Source organism: Phocoena sinus, chromosome 11 (genome assembly GCF_008692025.1).
Source record: "Phocoena sinus isolate mPhoSin1 chromosome 11, mPhoSin1.pri, whole genome shotgun sequence".
In the NCBI taxonomy this organism is placed as follows: Eukaryota; Metazoa; Chordata; class Mammalia; order Artiodactyla; family Phocoenidae; genus Phocoena; species Phocoena sinus.
In genome coordinates this window covers 62,777,990-62,799,836 of record NC_045773.1, presented here as the reverse complement: position 1 = coordinate 62,799,836, position 21,847 = coordinate 62,777,990, and the positions used below count along the sequence as shown (strand labels likewise).

The window sequence follows — 21,847 nt, the reverse complement described above, 5'->3', positions numbered from 1 at the left end:
TTACCTCTGAGCTTTCTATCCTGTTCCATTGATCTATATTTCGTTTTCTTTGTGCCAGTACCATACTGTGTTGATTACGGCAGCTTTGTAGTATAGTCTGAAGTCAGGGAGCTTTATTCCTCCAGCTCCGATTTTCCTTCTCCAGATTGCTTTTGCTATTCGGGATCTTTTGTGTTTCCATACAAATTGTGAGATTTTTTTGTCCTAGTTCTGTGAAAAATGCCAGTGGTAGTTTGACAGGGATTGCATTGAATCTGTAGATTGCTTTGGGTAGTAGAGTCATTTTCGCAATGTTGATTCTTTCAATCCAAGAACATGGTATATCTCTCCATCTGTTTGTATCATCTTTAATTTCTTTCATCAGTGTCTTATAATTTTCTGCATACAGGCCTTTTGTCTCCTTAGGTAGGTTTATTCGTAGATATTTTATTCTTTTTGTAGCAGTGGTAAATGGGAGTGTTTTCTTAATTTCACTTTCAGATTTTTCATCATTAATGTATAGGAATGCAAGAGATTTCTGTGCGTTAATTTTGTATCCTGCTACTTTACCAAATTCATTGATTAGCTCTAGTAGTTTCCTGGTATCATCTTTAGGATTCTCTATGTACAGTATCATGTCATCTGCAAACAGGGACAGCTTTACTTCTTCTTTTCCGATTTGAATTCCTTTTATTTCTTTTTCTTCTCTGATTGCTGTGGCTAAAAATTCCAGAACTATGTTGAATAATAGTGGTGAAAGTGGGCACCCTTATGTTGTTCCTGATCTTAGTGGAGATGGTTTCAGCTTTTCACCATTGATGATGATGTTGGCTGTGGGTTTGTCATATATGGCCTTTATTATGTTGAGGTAAGTTCCCTCTATGCCTACATTCTGGAGAGTCTTTTTTATCATAAATGGGTGTTGAATTTTGTCGATAGCTTTTTCTGCATCTGTAGAGATGATCATATGGTTTTTCTCCTTCAGTTTGTTAATATGGTATATCACATTGATTGATATGCATATATTGAAGAATCCTTGCATTCCTGGGATAAACCCCACTTGATCATTGTGTATGATCCTTTTAATGTGCTGTTGGATTCTGTTTGCCAGTATTTTGTTGAGGATTTTTGCATCTATATTCATATATTCATCAGTGTTATTGGCCTGTAGTTTTCTTTCTTTGTGACATCTTTGTCTGGTTTTGGTATCAGGGTGATGGTGGCCTCATAGAATGAGTTTGGGAGTGTTCCTCCCTCTGCTATGTTTTGGAAGAGTTTGAGAAGGATGGGTGTTAGCTCTTCTCTAAATGTTTGATAGAATTTGCCTGTGAAGCCATCTGGTCCTGGGCTTTTGTTTGTTGGAAGATTTTTAATCACAGTTTCAATTTCAGTGCTTGTGATTTGTCTGTTCATATTTTCTGTTTCTTTCTGGTTCAGTCTTGGGAGGTTGTGCATTTCTAAGAATTTTTCCATTTCTTCCAGGTTGTCCATTTTATTGGCATAGAGTTGCTTGTAGTAATCTCTCATGATCCTTTGTATTTCTGCAGTGTCAGTTGTTACTTCTCCTTTTTCATTTCTAATTCTATTGACTTGAGTCTTCTCCCTTTTTTTCTTGATGAGTCTGGCTAATGGTTTATCAATTTTGTTTATCTTCTCAAAGAACCAGCTTTTAGTTTTATTGATCTTTGCTGTAGTTTCCTTCATTTCTTTTTCATTTATTTCGGATCTGATCTTTATGATTTCTTTCCTTCTGCTGACTTTGGGGTTTTTTTGTTCTACTTTCTGTAATTGCTTTAGGTGTAAGGATAGGTTGTTTATTTGAGATGTGTCCTGTTTCTTAAGGTAGGATTGTATTGCTATAAACTTCCCTCTTAGAACTGCTTTTGCTGCATCCCATAGGTTTTGGGTCGTCGTGTTTTCATTGTCATTTGTTTGTAGGTATTTTTTGATTTCCACTTTGATTTCTTCAGTGATCTCTTGGTTATTAAGTAGTGTATTGTTTAGCCTCCATGTGTTCGTATTTTTTACAGGTTTTTTCCTATTATTGATATCTAGTCTCATAGCGTTGTGGTCGGAAAGGATACTTGATACGATTTCAATTTTCTTAAATTTACAAAGGCTTGATGTGTGACCCACATCAAGACCCCATCATGGTCTATCCTGGAGAATGTTCCATGAGCCCTTGAGAAGAAAGTGTATTCTCTTGTTTTTCAATGGAATGTCCAATAAATATCAATTAAGTCCGTCTTGTTTAATGTATCATTTAAAGCTTGTGTTTCCTTATTTATTTTCATTTTGGATGATCTGTCCATTGGTGAAAGTGGGGTGTTAAAGTCCCCTACTCTGATTGTGTTACTGTCCATTTCCCCTTTTATGGCTGTTAGTATTTTCCTTATGTATTGAGGTGCTCCTATGTGGGGTGCATAAATATTTACAATTGTTATATCTTCTTCTTGGCTTGATCCCTTGATCATTATGTAGTGTCCTTCTTTGTCTCTTGTAATAGTCTTTGTTTTAAAGTCTATTTTTTCTGATATGAGAATTGCTACTCCAGCTTTCTTTTGATTTCCATTTGTATGGAATATCTTTTTCCATCCCCTCACTTTCAGTCTGTATGTGTCCCTTGGTCTGAAGTGGGTCTCTTGTAGACAGCATATATACCGGTCTTTTTTTTTTCTTTTGCGATACGCGGGCCTCTCGCTGTTGTGGCCTCTCCCGTCGCGGAGCACAGGCTCCGGACACACAGGCTCAGCGGCCATGGCTCATGGACCCACCCAGCCACTCCGCGGCACGTGGGATATTCCCGGACCAGGGCACGAACCCGTGTCCCCTGCATCGACAGGCTGACTCTCAACCACTGTGCCACCAGGGAAGCCCCCAGTCTTTTTTTTGTATCCATTCAGCCTATGTCTTTTGGTTGGAGCATTTAATCCATTTACATTTAAGGTAATTGTCGATATGTATGTTCCTATTACCATTTTCTTAATTGTTTTGGGTTTGTTATTGTAGGTCTTTTCCTTTTCTTGTGTTTCCTGCCTAGAGAAGTTCCTTGAACATTTGTTGTAAAGCTGGTGTGGTAGTGCTGAGTTGTCTTAGCTCTTGCTCGTCTGTAAAGGTTTTAATTTCTCTGTCAAATCTGAATGAGATCCTGCTGGGTAGAGTAATCTTGGTTGTAGGTTTTTCCCCTTCATCACTTTAAATATGTCCTGCCAGTCCCTTCTGGCTTGGAGAATGTCTGCTGAAAGATCAGCTGTTAACTTTATGGGGATTCCCTTGTATGTTATTTTTCCCTTGCTGCTTTTAGTATTTGGTCTTTGTATTTAATTTTTGATAGTTTGATTAATATGTGTCTTGATGAATATGTGTTTCTCCTTGGATTTATCCTGTATGGGACTCTCTGTGCTTCCTGGACTTGATTAACTATTTCCTTTCCCGTATTAGGGAAGTTTGCAACTATAATCTCTTCAAGTATTTTCTCAGTTCCTTTCTTTTTCTGTTCTTCTTCTGGGACACCTATAATTCGAATATTGGTGTGTTTAATGTTGTCTCAGAGGTCTCTGAGACTGTCCTCAATTCTTTTCATTTTTTTTTTTCTTTGTTCGGCTCTGCAGTAGTCATTTCCACTATTTTATCTTCCAGGTCACTTATCTGTTATTCTGCCTCAGTTATTCTGCTATTGATCCCTTCTAGAGAATTTTTAATTTCATTAATTGTGTTGTTCATCACTGTTTGTTTGCTCTTTAGTTCTTCTAGGTCCTTGTTAAAGTTTCTTGTATTTTCTCCATTCTATTTCCAAGATTTTGGATCCTCTCTCCTATCATTATTCTGAATTCTTTTTCAGGTAGACTGCCTATTTCCTCTTCATTTGTTTGGTCTGGTCGGTTTTTACCTTGCTCCTTCATCTGCTGTGTGTTTCTCTGTCTTCTCATTTTGCTTAACCTACTGTTTTTGGGGTCTCCTTTTCGCCGGCTGCAGGTTCGTAGTTCCCGTTGTTTTTGGTGTCTGCCCCCCGTGGCTAAGGTTGGTTCAGTGGATTGTGTAGGCTTCCTGGTGGAGGGCACTAGTGCCTGTGTTCTGGTGGATGAGGCTGGATCTTGTCTTTCTGGTGGGCAGGTCCACGTCTGGTGGTATGTTTTGGGGTGTCTGTGGCCTTATTATGATTTTAGGCAGCCTCTCTGCTAATGGGTGGGGTTGTGTTCCTGTCTTGCTAGTTGTTTGGCATAGGGTGTCCAGCACTGGAGCTTGCTGGTCTTTGATTGGAGCTGGGTCTTGGCATTGAGATGGAGATCTCTGGGAGATTTTTGCTGTTTGATATTACGTGGAGCTGGGAGGTCTCTTGTGGGCCAGTGTCCTGAACTTGGCTCTACCACTACAGAGGCTCAGCCCTGACGCCTGGCTGGAGCACCAAGAGCCTGTCTTCCACATGGAAGTTGCAGGTATATTGCCTGTCTCAAAAAATATCTTCTGGAAGAAGATCTTCCGGAGAAAGTCTTCTAGTCATGCACTTAAATCACTTTTTTAAATTCCATAAGACATCTTCTTAGTAGAATAGGCCAGTATCCATTTTTTTTTTTTTTTTTTTTTTTTTTAAACATCTTTATTGGGGTATAATTGCTTTACAATGGTGTGTTAGTTTCTGCTTTACAACAAAGTGAATCAGCTATACATATACATATGTTCCCATATGTCTTCCCTCTTGCGTCTCCCTCCCTCCCACTCTCCCCATCCCACCCTTCCAGGCTGTCACAAAGCACCGAGCTAATATCCCTGTGCCTTGCGGCTGCTTCCCCCCAGCTATCTACCTTACTACGTTTGTTAGTGTGTATATGTCCATGACTCTCTCTCGCCCTGTCAAAACTCACCCTTCCCCCTCCCCATATCCTTAAGTCTGTTCTCCAGTAGGTCTGCCTCTTTATTCCTATCTTACCCCTAGGTTCTTCATGACATTTTTTTCCCTTAAATTCCATATATATGTGTTAGCATACGGTATTTGTCTTTTTCTTTCTGACTTACTTCACTCTGTATGACAGATTCTAGGTCTATCCATCTCATTACAAATAGCTCAATTTCATTTCTTTTTAAGGCTGAGTAATATTCCATTGTGTATATGTGCCACATCTTCTTTATCCATTCATCCGATGATGGGCGCTTAGGTTGTTTCCATGTCCTGGCTATTGTAAATAGAGCTGCAATGAACATTTTGGTACATGACTCTCTTTGAATTTTGGTTTTCTCAGGGTATATGCCAAGTAGTGGGATTGCTGGGTCATATGGTAATTCTATTTGTAGTTTTTTAAGGAACCTCCATACTGTTCTCCACAGTGGCTGAACCAATTCACATTCCCACCAGCAGTGCAAGAGTGTCCCCTTTTCTCCACACCCTCTCCAGCATTTATTGTTTCTTGATTTTTTGATGATGGCCATTCTGACTGGTGTGAGATGATATCTCATTGTAGTTTTGATTTGCATTTCTCTAATGATTAATGATGTTGAGCATTCTTTCATGTGTTTGTTGGCATTCTGTATATCTTCTTTGGAGAAATGTCTATTTAGGTCTTCTGCCCATTTTTGGATGGGGTTGTTTGTTTTTTTGTTATTGAGCTGCATGAGCTGCTTGTAAATTTTGGAGATTAATCCTTTGTCAGTTGCTTCATTTGCAAATGTTTTCTCCCATTCTGAGGGTTGTCTTTTGGTCTTGGTTATGGTTTCCTTTGCTGTGCAAAAGCTTTGAAGTTTCATTAGGTCCCATTTGTTTATTTTTGTTTTTATTTCCATTACTCTAGGAGGTGGGTCAGAAAGGATCTTGCTGTGATTTATGTCATAGAGTGTTCTTCCTATGTTTTCTTCTAAGAGTTTGATAGTTTCTGGCCTTACATTTAGGTCTTTAATCCATTTTGAGCTTATTTTTGTGTATGGTGTTAGGGAGTGATCTAATCTCATACTTTTACATGTACCTGTCCAGTTTTCCCAGCACCATTTATTGAAGAGGCTGTCCTTTCTCCACTGTACATTCCTGCCTCTTTTATCAAAGATAAGGTGTCCATATGTGCGTGGGTTTATCTCTGGGCTTTCTATCCTGTTCCACTGATCTGTCTTTCTGTTTTTGTGCCAGTACCATACTGTCTTGATTACTGTTGCTTTGTAATATAGTCTGAAGTCAGGGAGCCTTATTCCTCCAGCTCCTTTTTTCGTTCTAAAGATTGCTTTGGCTATTCGGGGTCTTTTGTGTTTCCATACAAATTGCGAAATTTTTTGTTCTAGTTCTGTGAAAAATGCCAGTGGTAGTTTGATAGGGATTGCATTGAATCTGTAGATTGCTTTGGGTAGTAGAGTCATTTTCACAATGTTGATTCTTCCCATCCAAGAACATGGTATATCTCTCCATCTATTTGTATCATCTTTAATTTCTTTCATCAGTGTCTTATAATTTTCTGCATACAGGTCTTTCGTATCCTTAGGTAGGTTTATTCCTAGATATTTGATTCTTTTTGTTGCAATGGTAAATGGGAGTGTTTTCTTGATTTCACTTTCAGATTTTTCATCATTAGTATATAGGAATGCCAGAGATTTCTGTGCATTAATTTTGTATCCTGCTACTTTACCAAATTCATTGATTAGCTCTAGTAGTTTTCTGGTAGCATCTTTAGGATTCTCTATGTATAGTATCATGTCATCTGCAAACAGTGACAGCTTTACTTCTTCTTTTCCGATTTGGATTCCTTTTATTTCCTTTTCTTCTCTGATTGCTGTGGCTAAAACTTCCAAAACTATGTTGAATAAGAGTGGTGAGAGTGGGCAACCTTGTCTTGTTCCTGATCTTAGTGGAAATGCTTTCAGTTTTTCACCATTGAGGATGATGTTTGCTGTGGGCTTGTCATATATGGCTTTTATTATGTTTAGGAAAGTTCCCTCTATGCCTACTTTCTGGAGGGTTTTTATCATAAATGGGTGTTGAATTTTGTCGAAAGCTTTCTCTGCATCTATTGAGATGATCATATGGTTTTTCTCCTTCAATTTGTTAATATAGTTTATCACATTGATAGATTTGCGTATATTGAAGAATCCTTGCATTCCTGGAATAAACCCCACTTGATCATGGTGTATGATCCTTTTAATGTGCTGTTGGATTCTGTTTGCTAGTATTTTGTTGAGGATTTTTGCATCTATGTTCATCAGTGATATTGGCCTGTAGTTTTCTTTCTTTGTGACATCCTTGTCTGGTTTTGGTATCAAGGTGATGGTGGCTTCGTAGAAGGAATTTGGGAGTGTTCCTCCCTCTGCTATATTTTGGAAGAGTTTGAGAAGGATAGGTGTTAGCTCTTCTCTAAACGTTTGATAGAATTCACCTGTGAAGCCATCTGGTCCTGGGCTTTTGTTTGTTGGAAGGTTTTTAATCACAGTTTCAATTTCAGTGCTTGTGATTGGTCTGTTCATATTTTCTATTTCTTCCTGATTCAGTCTTGGCAGGTTGTGCATTTCTAAGAATTTGTCCATTTCTTCCAGATTGTCCATTTTATTGGCATAGAGTTGCTTGTAGTAATCTCTCATGATTTTTTTTATTTCTGCAGTGTCAGTTGTTACTTCTCCTTTTTCATTTCTAATTCTATTGATTTGAGTCTTCTCCCTTTTTTTCTTGATGAGTCTGGCTAGTGGTTTATCTATTTTGTTTATCTTCTCAAAGAACCAGCTTTTAGTTTTATTGATCTTTGCTATTGTTTCCTTCATTTCTTTTTCATTTATTTCTGATCTGATTTTTATGATTTCTTTCCTTCTGCTAGCTTTGGGGTTTTTTTGTTCTTCTTTCTCTAATTGCTTGAGGTGCAAGGTTAGGTTGTTTATTCGAGATGTTTCCTGCTTCTTAAGGTGGGCTTGTATTGCTATAAACTTCCCCCTTAGAACTGCTTTTGCTGCATCCCATAGGTTTTGGGTCGTTGTGTCTCCATTGTCATTTGTTTCTAGGTATTTTTTTATTTCCTCTTTGATTTCTTCAGTGATCACTTCATTATTAAGTAGTGTATTGTTTAGCCTCCATGTGTTTGTATTTTTTACAGATCTTTTCCTGTAATTGATATCTAGTCTCATGGCGTTGTGGTCGGAAAAGATACTTGAAACAATTTCAGTTTTCTTAAATTTACCAAGGCTTGATTTGTGACCCAAGATATGATCTATCCTGGAGAATGTTCCATGAGCACTTGAGAAAAATGTGTATTCTGTTGTTTTTGGATGGAGTGTCCTATAAACATCAATTAAGTCCATCTTGTTTAATGTATCATTTAAAGCTTGTGTTTCCTTATTTATTTTCATTTTGGATGATCTGTCCATGGGTGAAAGTGGGGTGTTAAAGTCCCCTACTATGAATGTGTTACTGTTGATCTCCCCTTTTATGGTTGTTAGTATTTGCCTTATGTATTGAGGTGCTCCTATGTTGGGTGCATAAATATTTACAATTGTTATATCTTCTTCTTGGATCGATCCCTTGATCATTATGTAGTGTCCTTCTTTGTCCCTTTTAATAGTCCTTATTTTAAAGTCTATTTTGTCTGATATGAGAATTGCTACTCCAGCTTTCTTTTGGTTTCCATTTGCATGGAATATCTTTTTCCATCCCCTTACTTTCAGTCTGTATGTGTCTCTAGTTCTGAAGTGGGTCTCTTGTAGACAGCATATATAAGGGTCTTGTTTTTGTATCCATTCAGCCAATCTGTGTCTTTTGGTGGGAGCATTTAGTCCATTTACATTTAAGGTAATTATTGATATGTATGTTCCTATTTCCATTTTATATATTGTTTTGGGTTCGCTACTATAGGTCATTTCCTTCTCTTGTGTTTCGTGTCTAGAGAAGTTCCTTTAGCATTTGTTGTAAAGCTGGTTTGGTGGTGCTGAACTCTCTCAGCTTTTGCTTGTCTGTAAAGGTTTTAATTTCTCCATCAAATGTGAATGAGATCCTTGCTGGGTAGAGTAGTCTTGGTTTCAGGCTATTCTCCTTCATCACTTTCAGTATGTCCTGCCACTCCCTTCTGGCTTGTAGGGTTTCTGCTGAGAGATCAGCTGTTAACCTTATGGGGATTCCCTTGTGTGTTATTTGTTGTTTTTCCCTTGCTGCTTTTAATATGCTTTCTTTGTATTTAATTTTTGACAGTTTGATTAATATGTGTCTTGGCGTGTTTCTCCTTGTATTTATCCTGTATGGGACCCTCTGTGCTTCCTGGACTTGATTAACTATTTCCTTTCCCATATTAGGGAAGTTTTCAACTATAATCTCTTCAAATATTTTCTCAGTCCCTTTCTTTCTTTCTTCTTCTTCTGGAACCCCTATAATTCGAATGTTGGTGCGTTTCATGTTGTCCCAGAGGTCTCTGAGACTGTCCTCAGTTCTTTTCATTCTTTTTTCTTTATTCTGCTCTGCAGTAGTTATTTCCACTACTTTATCTTCCAGGTCACTTATCCGTTCTTCTGCCTCAGTTATTCTGCTATTGATCCTATCTAGAGTGATTTTAATTTCATTTATTGCATTGTTCATCGTTGCTTGTTTCATCTTTAGTTCTTGTAGGTCCTTGTTAACTGTTTCTTGCATTTTGTCCATTCTACTTCCAAGATTTCGGATCATCCTTACTATCATTATTCTGAATTCTTTTTCAGGTAGATTGCCTATTTCCTCTTCATTTGTTAGGTCTGGTGGATTTTTATCTTGCTCCTTCATCTGCTGTGTGTTTTTCTGTCTTCTCATTTTGCTTATCTTACTGTGTTTGGGGTCTCCTTTTTGCAGGCTGCAGGTTCGTAGTTCCCGTTGTTTTTGATGTCTGTCTCCAGTGGCTAAGGTTGTTTCAGTGGGTTGTGTAGGCTTCCTGGTGGAGGGGACTAGTGCCTGTGTTGTGCTGGATGAGGCTGGATCTTGTCTCTCTAGTGGGCAGGTCCACGTCTGGTGGTGTGTTTTGGGGTGTCTGTGGCCTTATTATGATTTTAGGCAGCCTCTCTGCTAATGGGTGGGGTTGTGTTCCTGTTTTGCTAGTTGTTTGGCATAGGTTGTCCAGCACTGTGGCTTGCTGGTCGTTGAGTGAAGCTGGGTGCTGGTGTTAAGATGGAGGTCTCTGGGAGATTTCCGCTGTTTAATATTATGTGGAGCTGGGAGGTCTCTTGTTGACCAGTGACCTGAAGTTGGCTCTCCTACCTCAGAGGCAGAGCCCTGACTCCTGGCTGGAGCACCAAGAGCCTTTCATCCACACGGCTCAGAATAAAAGGGAGAAAAAGTAGAGAGAATTAGTAGAAGTATGAGGAAAGAAAGAAGGAAAGGAGGAAAGGAAGGAAGGAAGAAAGAAGCAAAGAAGGAAAGAAAGGAGGGAGGGAGGGAGGGAGGGAGGAAGGAAGGAAGGAAGGAGGGAAAGAAGGAAAAAAAGACAGAAAGAAAGATGATACAGTAAAAATAAAATAAAGTATAATATAGTTATTGAATTAAAAAATATTTAGAAAAAAAAAAAGGGACGGATAGAACCTTAGGACAAATGTTGGAAGCAAAGCTATACAGAGAAAATCTTACACAGAAGCATACACATACACCTTCACAAAAAGAGGTAAAGGGGGAAAAATCATAAATCCTGCTCCCTGAGACCACCTCCTCAATTTGGGGTGATTCGTTGTCTAAAGGAGGGAGGGAAGGAAGGAAAGAAAGAACGAAGGTAAAGTATAATAAAGTTATTACAATTAAACTTAATTATTAAGAAAAAGAATTTTTAAAAAAAAGTCATGGACGGATAGAGCCCTAGGACAAATGGTGGAAGCTAGAGTATACAGACTAGATGTCACACAGGAGCATACACGTACACCTTCACAAAAAGAGGAAAAGGGAAAAAAATCATAGATTTCGCTCCTAAATTCCACCTCTTCAATTTGGGATCATTCCTTGTCTATTCAGGTATTCCACAGATGCAGGGTATATCAAGTTGATTGTGGAGCTTTAATCCGCTGCTTCTGTGGCTGCTGGGAGAGATTTCCCTTTCTCTTCTTTGTTTTCACAGCTCACAGGAGCTCAGCTTTGGATTTGGCCCTGCCTCTGCGTGTAGGTCGCTGGAGGGCGTCTGTTTTTTCGCTCAGACAGGACGGGGTTAAAGGAGCCGCCGATTCGGGGCCTCCGGCTCACTCAGGCCGGGGGTTGGGGGATGGGGGAAGGAGGGGCACTGCGTGCGGGGCCGGCCTGCGGCGGCAGAGGCAGCGTGACGTTGCGGCAGAGGCCGGCGTGACGTTGCACCAGCCTGAGGCCCGCCGTGCGCTGTCCCGGGGAAGTTGTCCCTGGATCCCGGGAACCTGGCAGTGGCGGGCTGCACAGGCTCCGCGGAAGAGGGGTGTGGAGAGTGACCTGTGCTCGCACACAGGCCCCTTGGTGGCGGCAGCAGCAGCCTTAGCGTCTCCCGCCCGTCTCTGGGGTCCGCGGTTTTAGCCGCGGCTCGCGCCCGTCTCGGGGGCTCGCGCCCTCAGCCGCGGCTCGCGCCCGTCTCTGGGGTTTGCGCTTTCAGCCGCGGCTCGCGCCCGTCTCGGGGGCTCGCGCCCTCAGCCGCGGCTCGCGCCCGTCTCTGGGGTCGCGCTTTTAGCCGCAGCTCGCGCCCGTCTCTGGAGTTCCTTTAAGCAGCGCTCTTAGACCCCTCTCCTCGCGCACCAGGAGACAAAGAGGGAAGAAAAAGTCTCTTGCCTCTTCGGCCGGTGCAGGCTTTTCCCCGAACTCCCTCCCGGCTAGTCGTGGTGCACTAACCCCTTCAGGCTATGTTCAAGCCGCCAACCCCAGTCCTCTCCCTGAGCTCCGTCCAAAACCAAAACCTTAGCCTCAGCTCGCAGCCCCGCCCGCCCCGGTGGGTGAGCAGCAAGCCTCTCGGGTTGGTGAGTGCTGGTCGGCACCGATCTTCTGTGCAGGAATCTCCCCGCTTTGCCCTCCGCACCCGTCGCTGTGCACTACTCCGCGGTCCCGAAACTCCCCCCTCTGCCTCCCGCAGTCTCCGCCCGCGGAGGGGCTTCCTAGTGTGTGGAAACTTTTCCTCCTTCACAGCTCCCTCCCACTGGTGCAGGTGCCGTCCTTATTCTTTTGTCTCTGTTTTTTCTTTTGCCCTACCCAGTTACGTGGGGAGTTTCTTGCCTTTTGGGAGGTCTGAGGTCTTCTGCCAGCCTTCAGTAGGAGTTCTGTAGGAGTTGTTCCACGTGTGGATGTATTTCTGGTGTATCCCTGGGGAGGAAGGCGATCTCCGCGTCTTACTCTTCCGCCATCTTCCGGCCAGTATCCATTTTTTAAGTGCTATGGATTACAATGGGAGTTCCATCTCTATATTCCATACAGTATCAGAGGCCTGAGTAGTGGAAGCTGTGGACCTGTGTTCAGGGCCAGCTGAGGTCTCCAGTCTCAGAAGGGAACCGCTGAAAAGGCACAGATGGCACCTGCCACCTTCAGACCAGTCCCAACTTCAGGTTAGGTAGCGGTAAACTCAGTAGCTGTAGCAGGACCTTCTTGGCAGCAGCCAGCTCTTCCTTCACGACCTCCCCAGCGTCTTCCCATCCTGAAGTCTTGATTGAAGATGCCGTGTTTGGAAAAGCCAGGAGGGGAGATCATTTGTCCATTCATTTTAGTCTTAATGTCTCTGGTCTAAACGTGCGTTCAAGCAGACCATGTTTTATGTCAGTTCTTCCTAGAAAGGCCTGGAGAACCACGTTCTGGAGGGGCTGGTAGGATTCTGTGTTTGGTCTGGGACTGTCCAGGGCAAGTTACTGATGAGAACCAAACCCATGGTTTCATTCGAGAATCAGTTAATGATCGAACTGAGAACGAACAGTCCAGCTTACCCTCCGAGGTTTGGGGTTACGTGGGAGGTGGGCGTCTGTAGTCAAACCACTGTCTTTGCTTTTTATTCATTGTTGTTCCTCGAGTCACCAATTATGGGTGATGTATCCTTAAAAATTGGCCAGTGCCAGCTCCCCATCTGTAGACCTGTCCTTGGAGGAGGTTTTGGGCAGAGAGGATGACTCCTGTGGTTGATAGCGTCTTATAGCAATCTTTTCAGATACCCTGACTTGGGGCATACGTATTTGTGAGGCCCCTGATTGAGCTTGGGCACTGGGCTATCTCAAGGAAGCAAGGTACCAAACTGGCTCTGTTACCTTGAAGGGAATATATATCATGCCCTATTTACTGCAATAGATATGATTGTATTCATTTTAGGGGAATTGAGGTGCTGTGGTGAAGCACTTCAGCCAAGCAAATCCAAGTAGTTGTGAGGGATGGCCCTCGTTCCTCTCAGACTCTTTTTAGATGACCTTTCATCAGTGGGTCCCTTGAGTCTGATTATAATATCCCAGTTTCTTCAGTTTAAATAGTTTAAGATAACGGGGAAGCATCACCCCAGAAAGGCTATTATTTTATACACTTTATTTTAAATTAATTTTTGAGTTTTGAAAGGTTACAAAAATAGGATGTTTTTTGTTGTCATTGTAACTAACACCCATGCATCCACATTTTCCTACTATGCCCAAATGATAGAAACTAAGAGGTTTTATAGTCAGAACCTTCTTACGTAACAGGGTGTTATATTTGGGTGTTAGCACGATAGGTGATATTATTATAAGTTCTGTATATTCACAAGCCTGTTGGTGTTTTTGCAGCATTTTCAACTCAAGAATGATTTGCTTTCAGTAACTGTGGCCTGTGCCTTTTCCCCTTAAGACAAAATTTGGAGATAATTTCAAAATGTGTTATCATATTTTTAAAGTGACATAAATCAACAAAAACCCCAATGTCCTTGGTGTGGTTGAGGAGGTAAGATTTCTGTATTTGCCCCAAATTGACAAGTGTTTTTATTTTATTTTATTTTATTTTATTTTTAATATTTATTTATTTATTTATTCGGCTGCACCGGGTCCTAGTTGTGGCACGTGTGATCAGCATGCAGGATCTTCGTTGTGGTGTGCGGGATCTTTAGTTACGGCATGTGAACTCTTAGTTGCGGCATGTGGGATCTAGTTTCCTGACCAGGGATCGAACCCGGGCCCCCTGCATTGGGAGCGTGGAGTCTTAGCCACTGGACCACCAGGGAAGTCCCTGACAGGTGTTTTTAAAATGTAAAGTATAAAGAGAGAGTTCCAGAGAATGGTGTTCCCCAGGGCGAGGGCAGAGTCTTGGCTTTCACCAGATTTGAATTGTGGCTTTGCCGCTGTCTGATGGACCTCACTTTCCTAATGGTGTCATCCCAGTGGTATTGACAATGTGCTGGTTGTTCCTGGTCCAGAGATGACCCAGGTAAGGCGCCTCATCCAGCGTCTCCTGCTCCAGGTGGCGTCCCAGGTGGCGGGCGGGTCCCAGCTCTGTTCTGTTTCAGGCAGGAGGCCTCAGACCAGGGCTGCAGACCTTGGTGCAACACTCAGTAGCAGGGCCTGGGTGACACTGCTTCTTTGCAAAACGCTTTTGATGCTGCCCAGGGAGTAAAGATTTTGAAGCAAAGAAGGACGTTTCCCCTCCTTTCGTTAGTGGATGTCTTTAGCGGGTCAAAAGAGGCATGAAAGTAATGACCATTAAATAGATAAAATGACAATTCTATCAGTGGTTTTGAAAATAGAAATGTGAAAACAGCCAAATGATGATCACCTTCCCCATAAAACTGGCTATAGCGGTTCCAGGAGCATTTAACATTGGAAACAAAGCCCTTTGTTTTTAAGTTTTTACTTTTACAGTGAGTTAACGTCCTGTCTCCCCCTTATCTACAGGTTGCTTTTGGGGGCAGACACTGCACCCTCTCCCTCCCATGTTCTATTTCTTCTACGCAAAGGCTTGGCCCCGAGGCAGTAGAACTGGGTAGCTGCGACTCCCACCTGGGTGCATTTTGGGGAGAGACTAATTGATATTAAATTCACAATTACTTATTAGCAGGGATATTGACTTTTTCTTTAAAAAAAAGTATGTTATAAAGAGTTGTATTTGTTTGCTCTTGCTTTAATTGTGAAAACCGTTACTCAGTTTCTAAATTTCTAAAATTAGTTTTAATTCTCTAAAATTAGAGGAGGAGATACCGTATCTGTGCATTTCCTAGAATAGTTCAAATACGCTTTCAAGCCCATGGGCTTTACGTGTGTATATGTATTGTTCCTGAAAATCAAATTTACATTTTCTGATATTATGAAACTGGCTTTGTCAGTGCCCGCGATTCTGGCTTTGATGTTGGAAGGAGTACAGAGGATTAAGGCAGATGAGAGTGTTGGGATGATGTCTGACTCCCCTTGTTCTGTGCGCTCACACGTAAATGCCTTCCAAATCTTGTCGTTACTCTGGTGACATTAGCAAAAGCTGGAGTTCTCTATTTGTTAGAGCTTAGCACAGTGCCTGCTGGAGAAATAGACCAACCGATGATCTACTGAATCAGTACGTCGTGCCAGTGCTGACATACTTGGACGTGCGTGGTGTCTGCTGATTCGGAATTGCCATTGCCACCCAGATCGTCAGCATCTGGGGAGAACATCTGTCTCCTTGCACCGTGTTCCTAGTAGACATGGATTACAGCTGAGAGGCAGGAGAATCTGCTGAAAAGAGTGCCATTCGGGGTTTATTAAGAATAAAAGTGGGCTTCCCTGGTGGCGCAGTGGTTGAGAGTCCGTCCGCCTGCCGATGCAGGGGATGCGGGTTCGTGCCCCGGTCCTGGAGGATCCCACATGCCGTGGAGCGGCTGGGCCCGTGAGCCATGGCCGCTGAGCCTGCGCATCCGAAGCCTGTGCTCCGCAACGGGAGAGGCCACAACAGTGAGAGGCCCGAGTACCGCAAAAAAAAAAAAAACAAGAATAAAAGCAACATTACCACAGCCACTGCTTATTGACCACAGTCTCGCATCGTGGGCACCGCGTGGAGTATGTTATTACTTGAGTCCTCCTGCATCTCAGTGCTCCCTTGCCCTGTAAACTTGTAGTCTTAAGTAAAGCATGTGGACTTTCTGGACCGATATGCCCACTGCTTTCAAACGGGCATGGTTTCTCACTGATGTTTGTAGAAGAGCTCCGTGAGATTAAAGGCTTTCCTGTTTTTATGGCAACAGCACATTTTCGACATTCTAAAGCCTAGAAGCACATATTCGGCTGCTATCTTGGTCCTGGGAGTGGTTGTCTTTCAAGGGCCAGAGAGTTATTTTCACATATCAACTGTACAAAGTATAGGCATGAGGGTGCCTTACTGTGATGACCCTGCTCTTTTTATTTTAATATTAAAACTTGGGAAGTGGAGATGATGCTGTTTTCAGTGGGGGTGGGGGTGGTCATAGATGTTTTCCCCTGGGAAGTGACGTACAAGGTCTTATTAAGAGTTGCTCCTTGTGGAGTGTGTACTTTGTGGGGGGTGGAGTAGGAGGAATCTCAGGAACTTTCCTTATACTTTTTCCTTCTGTTCATTTCTAGTCTTTATAACCTGGCTTCACTGGAACTGAGAGAGAATCTTCTTACGTATCTCCCTGAGTGAGTCTCTGGGGAAAAGGAGAGGGGGTTATGTACTGAATGAACTTCTTGAAGCATTAAAAAAAAAAAAAAAGTACTACAGTATCTTGTCAAAAAGAAATTCTGTGTCTTTTGGAAAATTTGAGAGATGCCAGCCTTCTCTCAATAGTCCTTCCTGTGCAATAATTATGACCATAAAATCCATATGTATCTTATTTTGGGAAATTAGTCCAAGTGAGGAATGCCGTACTGCTCAGCATTTCTAAGTCCTAAGAGCTCCCTCCCTTTGTTTTTTTTTGTTTTTTTTTTAATAGCTCTCTAACCCAGCTACGGAGACTAGAAGAACTTGATTTAGGAAACAATGAAATATATAATTTGGTAAGTCTGTACTGAAGAGAGATTTGAATTTCACCTTGTCCTTAGTCACGATCACAAAATATCTGGGGAGAGATCTGTAGGGATGCTTGTAAGCCAGTGTTTCCACGGATACAGCTTGGCGGCATTAGAGAATGTGCTTCAGTTCACACAGGTTAAGAATTGTGATTCAGGGGTGGAGGGTCACGGCTAGAGATGATGGGTATCAGTGGAAACAGCTGGCATTCTTGGGGAGCATTGGGGATACTTTTAGGAAGGGGGGCTGATATTGGAGAAGTACCAACAAACGACCTCTACAGTACCCCATTACTAACTGTTGAATTAGGGTTCTTTCTTAATGGAAGGCTTGAAATTGGAGCTTTGTTACCATCACATTGCTTTTTGTTTTAGCCAGAATCGATTGGCGCTCTCTTACATCTAAAGGATCTCTGGTTGGATGGAAATCAACTGTCAGAATTACCTCAGGTGAGTGGTAATTTCACACTGTCTCCCCCAAAATGTAAAGCCACCACCACCTTCATGTGTTTCCTGCCTCTACATAAGCTTTTCTGTAGGAGGGATCTTGAAAACCAAAACATTGGTTGAAAAAGCAGATTTGGAAAAATATATCGAACATTCATCGTGCTGCATTGCTGTAGAAAAACTGAAAGCCTCCACCCGCCGTTTCTAAAGATAATAAATATATCCTTTAGCGTGTGAAGTCTGCATTTTATTTCATCCTTGCTTTATGCTTGGCTTGCCTGCTTGAAGCCCAGCAAATTTGGAAGTTACCAGGATGCCAGATTGAGATGGTAGAAGTTTCTGCCGCTGTTTGTGATGTGCCAAGTGCTTTGGGATAAGTTGGCCCCAGTTTGCCCCATAATAGTTGATGTAAAAGCAATGCGAAAAGCTTTTATTTCATATTTTTTCCAAGTGTTGCTATGGTTTAGCTGGAATGTCACACGCTGTTCATGTTTTTCCTGCTGTTACCAAGTGTGAGAACCATGTTCGGAATGAAATGGAGTCTCGCGTGGGCTTCTGAGTACGTCGTGGTCACCTGTGGGTCCCAGCAAGCAGGACCCGCTTTCTGGTCAGTTGAAAGAGAAACTTGAACTAACAACAACACACGGGCATTTTCCCCCTTACTTTGTTTTTCTCCAACTATTACTGAATTTTACTCTTTGCTGTCTCTTACAGCCAGGGTTTAAAGTCAGAATATATTTCATGATGGTCTAGGTGTGTGTATTTTGCAGTAATTCAGAAGCTGTCTGCTGGGCTGTGTGAACCTGTCGTGATGGGACCGTGCACTTCGGGTGGGAAATGTGTTTCGGTGCAGGGAAGCCTAACACCAGAAAAAAGCACTTAAGTAAAATTCTAATTGTTGTAGTTATAGCTGGAATCACCATTGACATCACCCACGACTAATGCAACTAAGGAGCTAATTTGAGTGTATTTCTGAGTTCTTGGCTGCATTTGGGAAAAGGATAGGACAGAACAGTAACTGGTGTGGGCAAGGGTTTGATTAACACTTAGATTTCTCTAGGAAATTATGAGAAATCTTGATTGAGAGGATTCTAGTTACTTAAGAGTCGAAGGATGGGGGGAAGATGCCAGGAAGTTATTAAGAAAGTAATAAAACATCAGCTGTATAGGATGGATAAACAAGGTCCTACTGTAGAGCACAGGGAACTGTATTCAATACCCTGTGATAAACCAGAATGGAAAAGACTATGAAAAAGAATATATATATGTATAACTGCGTCACTTTGCTGTACAGCAGAAATAAGCACAACATTGTAAATCAACTATACTTCAATAAACTTGAAAATATCAGCTATTAGACACGCAGGGGGAGAGTATATGTGTGGACAGATGTACATAAACAATTATGTGCAAAATGCCATGTCCCAAACACAAAGAAATGAACACGCCACTGGTCATGTTATTAATGGTTATTTCAACATCTCATTTGCCCGCTTGTATAACCTTCTATTAAGCCAGGACTAAACATATCAGACAGTCCCAGATAATCAGAATGATTTTCCTGTCTTCACAGATGACAGAAAGTAAAGGAGACAAAGCCATTGTTAAAAGGAATGAATGAAAAAGTGGAAGAACCTCAGGGGCCTGGCATGAAATTAGTAGAAGTGTAGTCTGATTTCCTACAGGCAGAAAATGCAGGGGTGAGGCTCACGGGATGTATGTTAGGTGGGAGATAAACTTGGAAGAATCGATCAGGCCCAGTTCAATGCCGGTTGAGGAGTTTGTGCTTATGTAGCCATCAGGGAGCCACTAGAGTTAGAGGACGGGTCTGATTCCGTGACTGGAGCGATGTTTCCTGGAGGGAAAGATGGAGGCGTGGTTTGTGAACAGACGTGGGCAGAGGATGCCCAGACAAGTCCGGGTGGGAGGGTACTGAGAGTGGGAACGTAACAGACTGGCAATGGCACGGAACAGTGGAGGCGGTTATCAGAGAGAAACTGTGCCCTTGGAGAGCGGAAGGGTACACTCTCTCTTGAATGGAATGTGAGACTAATAGAGGCACCTCCCTCACTCATGGGTTGGCTCTTCTGCTTCAAAGCAGTCTGCCTTTCTTGTGTCGGGTGTTAACGGTGTCTGCGGGTCTGTGTGCTCCAGTTTGGCTGGGGAGCAGACGCACCGATGTCGTAACAAGCACTGTCTGTCATGGGACATAGAAAGTAGATGGTTTCCTTCCAGGACATCTCAGGCTCACTCTCAAGTGCGAGCTGCCTTCTGAGTGATTGATTCCAAACTTGGAGAACTGGATTCTAGCCTCCTTTTTTTTTTTTCTCCCCTAATCTGTGGGACCTTAAAACGACTCATCTTCTCTTGGTGCCAACCTCCTCATCTTATTAAGGGAGTGATTCCTCACCTGCGTGACGTCGGAGGGCTTGGCGTCCCTCCCAGCTCCGTGTGTGTGATTCACACCGCTTTCGGTTTTCATTGGAAGGGGGTCTGGAAACTTACCCCTGCCTTCACACTCACACCGGCACTAAGGAAACATCCTTAGGACCACTCTGGGGTTCGATTTTGAAAAATCGCTGTAACAAATTCCTCCATACCGTGGCAGGTTCAGGCATGACTTTCTTTTCCTGTGTCGTTGATGTAGGAAATAGGAAATCTGAAGAACCTGCTCTGCTTAGATGTCTCTGAAAACAGGTTGGAAAGACTTCCCGAAGAAATCAGTGGCCTGACTTCATTAACGGATTTAGTCATTTCCCAGAACTTGTTAGAAACACTCCCAGATGGCATTGGTGAGTATTGAAAATAACTAACTACCACGGTGCTGGCTCTTCTCAGGTGCTGGGGACGTGATTCCTTCAGTCATTTGTTTTTAAAGAAGGAAAGCAAGGAATATTTAATACAATTAAAGTTTCTCCATATGCAAGCGTTTCTGTCGCCCTGGTCTGGTAGCAGTTATACGCGTTGTTACTTTTAAGTGTTGGCCCCTGTCTACTTCCTCCGCATCTTATTTCCATGATTTCGGTAGGGATCAGCCCAAATCACAGAATGTGTTTCAGACATATGAACAACCACTAAGACATTTCTAATTGAGCATCGTAAATAGTTTATGGGAAACGACCTTTGACCTTATGGTGTGACCCAGGTAAGGGCTGTTACAGGGAGAGTGGGTGTTGTATGGAACCTTTTCTGGTCTATCGAGAATCATCTTTTCCTTGAACCATTCTTTGCCATTTCCTTTAAAAAACCGTCCAGACATTTCCTTTACCGTAAAGGAACACAGCCCAGGGTGAGAAAATAAATGCAAACAGAGAAGATATAAACAGACATACGCTGTCAGCTCCACTGTAGCCAAACTGCCTAGAAATTGTAAGAAATTATATTTAACTGTGTGGTTGACATAGGATAGCTGTCTTTGACCTTCACTTAACTTGTATTCAGAACATCAGAGGGAGTTTGGGGAAGGTTTTCAGTAGTTGGAGAAGCTGTGTGACAGAGGACCCCTTCCTTTCTGGTATTTGGTCCAGATGATAATAGCGACCTGGCAGAAATACAGGCTCTGCATTTTGGTTGAGGCTGGTTGGGAAATTGATGGGGACTTTGACTCCAGGTAGAAACATTTGCTGAGAATCGTATATGGCATCGGAAAGCAGTGGTAGGGACTGGGGATGTTTTGTCGTTGGGAAAAGGGAGAAATAGGAGTCATGAGACGGTTGATGTCAAGCCTTTGAAAGGCTGTCAGGTAGAAGGAGATTTATTCCGTCTTCTAGTTCAAGTGGGTGAAAGGAAAGGGTTGCTAATCTCAGTTTGATTTAAGAAAGAGCTTAAAATGCATCTGTTATGAATCAGTTTGGGCTGCTTAGTGAAGAAATGAGCCTCCCATCACTAGAAGTATTCGAGGAGAGGCTGTCGGACCACTTGTCAGTGACGTTGTTGAGGAGATTCTTGGAGTGAGCTCTGTCAGCTGTAGGGTTCCATGCCTCGCAGAAGGATATGGGTCTCCTGGCCTGAGGACTGGGGGGGACTCTCTGCGGACAGTGTTAGTTGGTACTGATTAGGCTAAACAAGGAGCCTAGCAATCAGTGAGTTCCTCTGCCTTGCCCCGGGACCACACGCAAAGCGAGTTCATCCCTTCAGCATCTCCACATCTCCACATCTCCAGCTTTATGTCTCTTTTATGATAGAGGCTGTTCTCCGATTTTCCTGGGGACAGTGTCATCATGCTGGCCACTCTCTGTGGATAACAAGGACCTCAGCTCTGTAGGCTCAGCCCCTGACGAAGTAGTAGTTGAAAGTGAGAATCTGGTGATGCAGGATCTCCTCCATCCCGCGGGGGCTGAGGAGGCTGCAGTAAACCCCAGTTCCTTTCCCGTGGCCTGAGGGCATTGCCCGTGAGTCCGTTTTCCCCACCCAGAGTGAAATAGATCAGTCTTAATGTGGCTTTTCAAAGATTACCGTCTTTTTTTCAAAAATTTATTTCTTTTTGGCTGCGTTGGGTCTTCGTTGCTGTGCGCGGGCTTTCTCTAGTTGTGGCGAGTGGGGATTTCTCTTCGTTGCGGTGCATGGGCTTCTCATTGCGGTGGCTTCTCTTGCT

General features: G+C 42.7%; 1 protein-coding gene across 1 annotated transcript in view; it reads left to right on the top strand.

Moving 5' to 3' along the window:
• The window catches only part of LRRC1 (leucine rich repeat containing 1), a 134,519-nt gene that overhangs the window by 88,929 nt on the left and 23,743 nt on the right, over positions 1-21,847 (top strand). The window contains 4 exon segments of the mRNA XM_032649811.1: positions 16,381-16,437; positions 16,731-16,794; positions 17,182-17,256; positions 19,901-20,045. Of these exon segments, the coding sequence (XP_032505702.1) occupies positions 16,381-16,437; positions 16,731-16,794; positions 17,182-17,256; positions 19,901-20,045 (341 nt within the window).